This window comes from Colobus angolensis, unplaced genomic scaffold, assembly GCF_000951035.1.
Source record: "Colobus angolensis palliatus isolate OR3802 unplaced genomic scaffold, Cang.pa_1.0 Scaffold34, whole genome shotgun sequence".
Lineage (NCBI taxonomy): Eukaryota > Metazoa > Chordata > Mammalia > Primates > Cercopithecidae > Colobus > Colobus angolensis.
Window position 1 is genome coordinate 5203320 of NW_012116710.1, and position 2386 is coordinate 5205705.

Genomic DNA, 2386 nt, shown 5'->3' on the forward strand with positions numbered 1-2386 from the left:
AGGCAAGAAGATCACTTGAGCCCAGTTCAGGACCAGCCTGGGCAACCTGGCGAGACCCCTCTGCTAAAAATTTAAAAATTAGCAGGGCTTGGTGGCACGCACCTGTAATCCCTGCTACTCAGGAGGCTGAGGCAGGAGAATCACTTGAACCCAGGAGGTGGAGGTTGCAGTGAGCCAAGATCATGCCGTTGCACTCCAGCTTGGGCAACAAGAGTAAAACTCCATCTCAAAAAAAAAAGGAAAAACCTCAAAGTTAGTGCTGAGAGGTCCGAGAGAGTTCCAGGGTTAGAGATAGGGGTCCCAAAGTCAAGACAAAGGGGGCCAGAGGTCGTTGATGTCAAAGCCCTTGCTAGGGTCCCATGATCCTAGGGTCAGAAGCCAGGAATCTCAAAGTTTATTCTAAAATTTCATAGAACTGCAACATTAGATCAAAGGTCGGAAATGCCGAAGCTGAGACAAGGGTCAGCAGTCAGGGATCCCGTATAGTGCAGAGCCCAGAAGTGGAGGTGAGGACCTTGTCCCACCGAGTCCCTGCCATGCCTGCAGGTATATGATGAGCAATGGGTACAAGCCGGCTCCGCTGGACCTGAGCCACGTGCGGCTGACGCCGGCGCAGACAACACTGGTGGACCGTCTGGCAGAAAATGGGCACAACGTGTGGGCCCGAGACCGTGTGGGCCAGGGCTGGAGCTACAGTGCGGTGCAGGACATCCCTGCGCGCCGAAACCCACGGCTCGTGCCCTACCGCCTGCTGGACGAGGCCACCAAGCGCAGCAACCGGGACAGCCTCTGCCAGGCCGTGCGCACCCTCATAGGTTACGGCTACAACATCGAGCCTCCTGACCAGGAGCCCAGTGAGTGCTCACCCCTGGCCCTGACCGCAACTCCTACCCCAACTCTGACCCCAGCCCCGACCCCAATCTCTGACCTCACTCAACCCCCAAACGAGCTATATCTTTTTTTTTTTTTTTTTTGAGACGGAGTCTCGCTCTGTCGCCCAGGCTGGAGTGCAGTGGCGTGATCTCTGCTCATTGTAAGCTCCGCCTCCTGGGTTCAGGCCATTCTCCTGCCTCAGCCTCTCAAAGTTCTGGGATCACAGGTGTGAGCCACCTTTTCTTTGAGGGGCAGTGGTGAGGACTCCCTGAGACTGCGATTCTGCCTTGACAGAATCCTTTGCCTCTCTGTGCTCGGTTTCTCCATCTGTTAAATAATGAGGTTCCCAGCTTCTAGGGCAGCTCTCCACCACTCTCACTCCTTTTAAAAAATTGTTTAAAGTTTTAAATATTAAAAGATTGTTTAAATTTTTAAATATTAAAAAATTGTTTAGATTTGTATTTTTAGAAGAGAAGGGGTTTCACCATGTTGCCCAGACTGGTCTTGAACTCCTGACCTCAGGCAATCTGCCCCCACCTTAGCCTCTCAAAGTGCCGGGGTTACAGACGTGAGCCACCACGGCTGGCCCTGGATAATTCCTTAATTCTGAGGATGCTAAGCCCTCACCCATCTGAGTGTCAACCCTGGAATCAAGCCGAGCGATGGGGAGCAGGGCTGCGGGATGGCGGGAAAGGGGGTGCTGGGCGAGCCTTCCAGGGCTCACAGGTGTCCTTGGGAAGAGGGGTCACGATGGAGGAGGGTAGAGGGACCTTGGGGATCTCAAGAACGTCCCTGTGCCCTTAGATCGTCCTGCCACCCCATCTGGAGCGCATTCGGGAGAAGCTGGCGGAGAACATCCACGAGCTCTGGGCACTGACCCGCATTGAGCAAGGCTGGACCTACGGCCCGGTGAGGGGCTGCCCGCAGCCTGCGGGAGGCAGGCTAGACTTGTGGTGCCAGGAGGGAGAACGGCTCACTGGCGGGGAGGAGGGAAGGACCACAGGGCACCAGGGGTCCTTGGACTGAGGGTGGCACAACTAGGGTTGGAGGTCGGGGTCACGGTCTGGGCATGCAGAGAGTGGGGAGGAAAGGGGAGGCTGAGGAGTTGACCCCGCGTTTTCTTCAGGTTCGGGATGACAACAAGAGGCTGCACCCGTGTCTTGTGGACTTCCACAGCCTTCCAGAGCCCGAGAGGAACTACAACCTGCAGATGTCAGGGGAGACGCTCAAGTGAGGGCCCAGAGGATCGGGGGGCTGGGGCCGGCCGCTGGTGCAGTGAGAGAGGGAGGCATGGAGAGCTGGGGCAGGAGGTAGAGACTGAGAGAGAGAAGGATGGAGGGGACAGGGATTGTGAGACAGAAACAAATGGGGAGTGGCCGGGCACGGTAGCTCACACCTGTAATCCTAGCACTTTGGGAGGCCGAGGTGGGTGGATCACTTGAGGTCAGGAGTTTGAGACCAGCCTGGCCAACATGGTGAAACCGCAATCTCTACTAAAAATACAAATATTAGC

General features: G+C 55.9%; 1 protein-coding gene across 1 annotated transcript in view; it reads left to right on the forward strand.

Annotated features, from left to right (window-relative positions):
• RYR1 (ryanodine receptor 1 (skeletal)) overlaps positions 1 to 2386 on the forward strand; it is a 164972-nt gene that overhangs the window by 33204 nt on the left and 129382 nt on the right. Inside the window, exons 23-25 of the mRNA XM_011952520.1 lie at positions 547 to 854; positions 1529 to 1599; positions 1678 to 1782. Of these exons, the coding sequence (XP_011807910.1) occupies positions 547 to 854; positions 1529 to 1599; positions 1678 to 1782 (484 nt within the window). The remainder of the gene's footprint in view (positions 1 to 546; positions 855 to 1528; positions 1600 to 1677; positions 1783 to 2386) is intronic.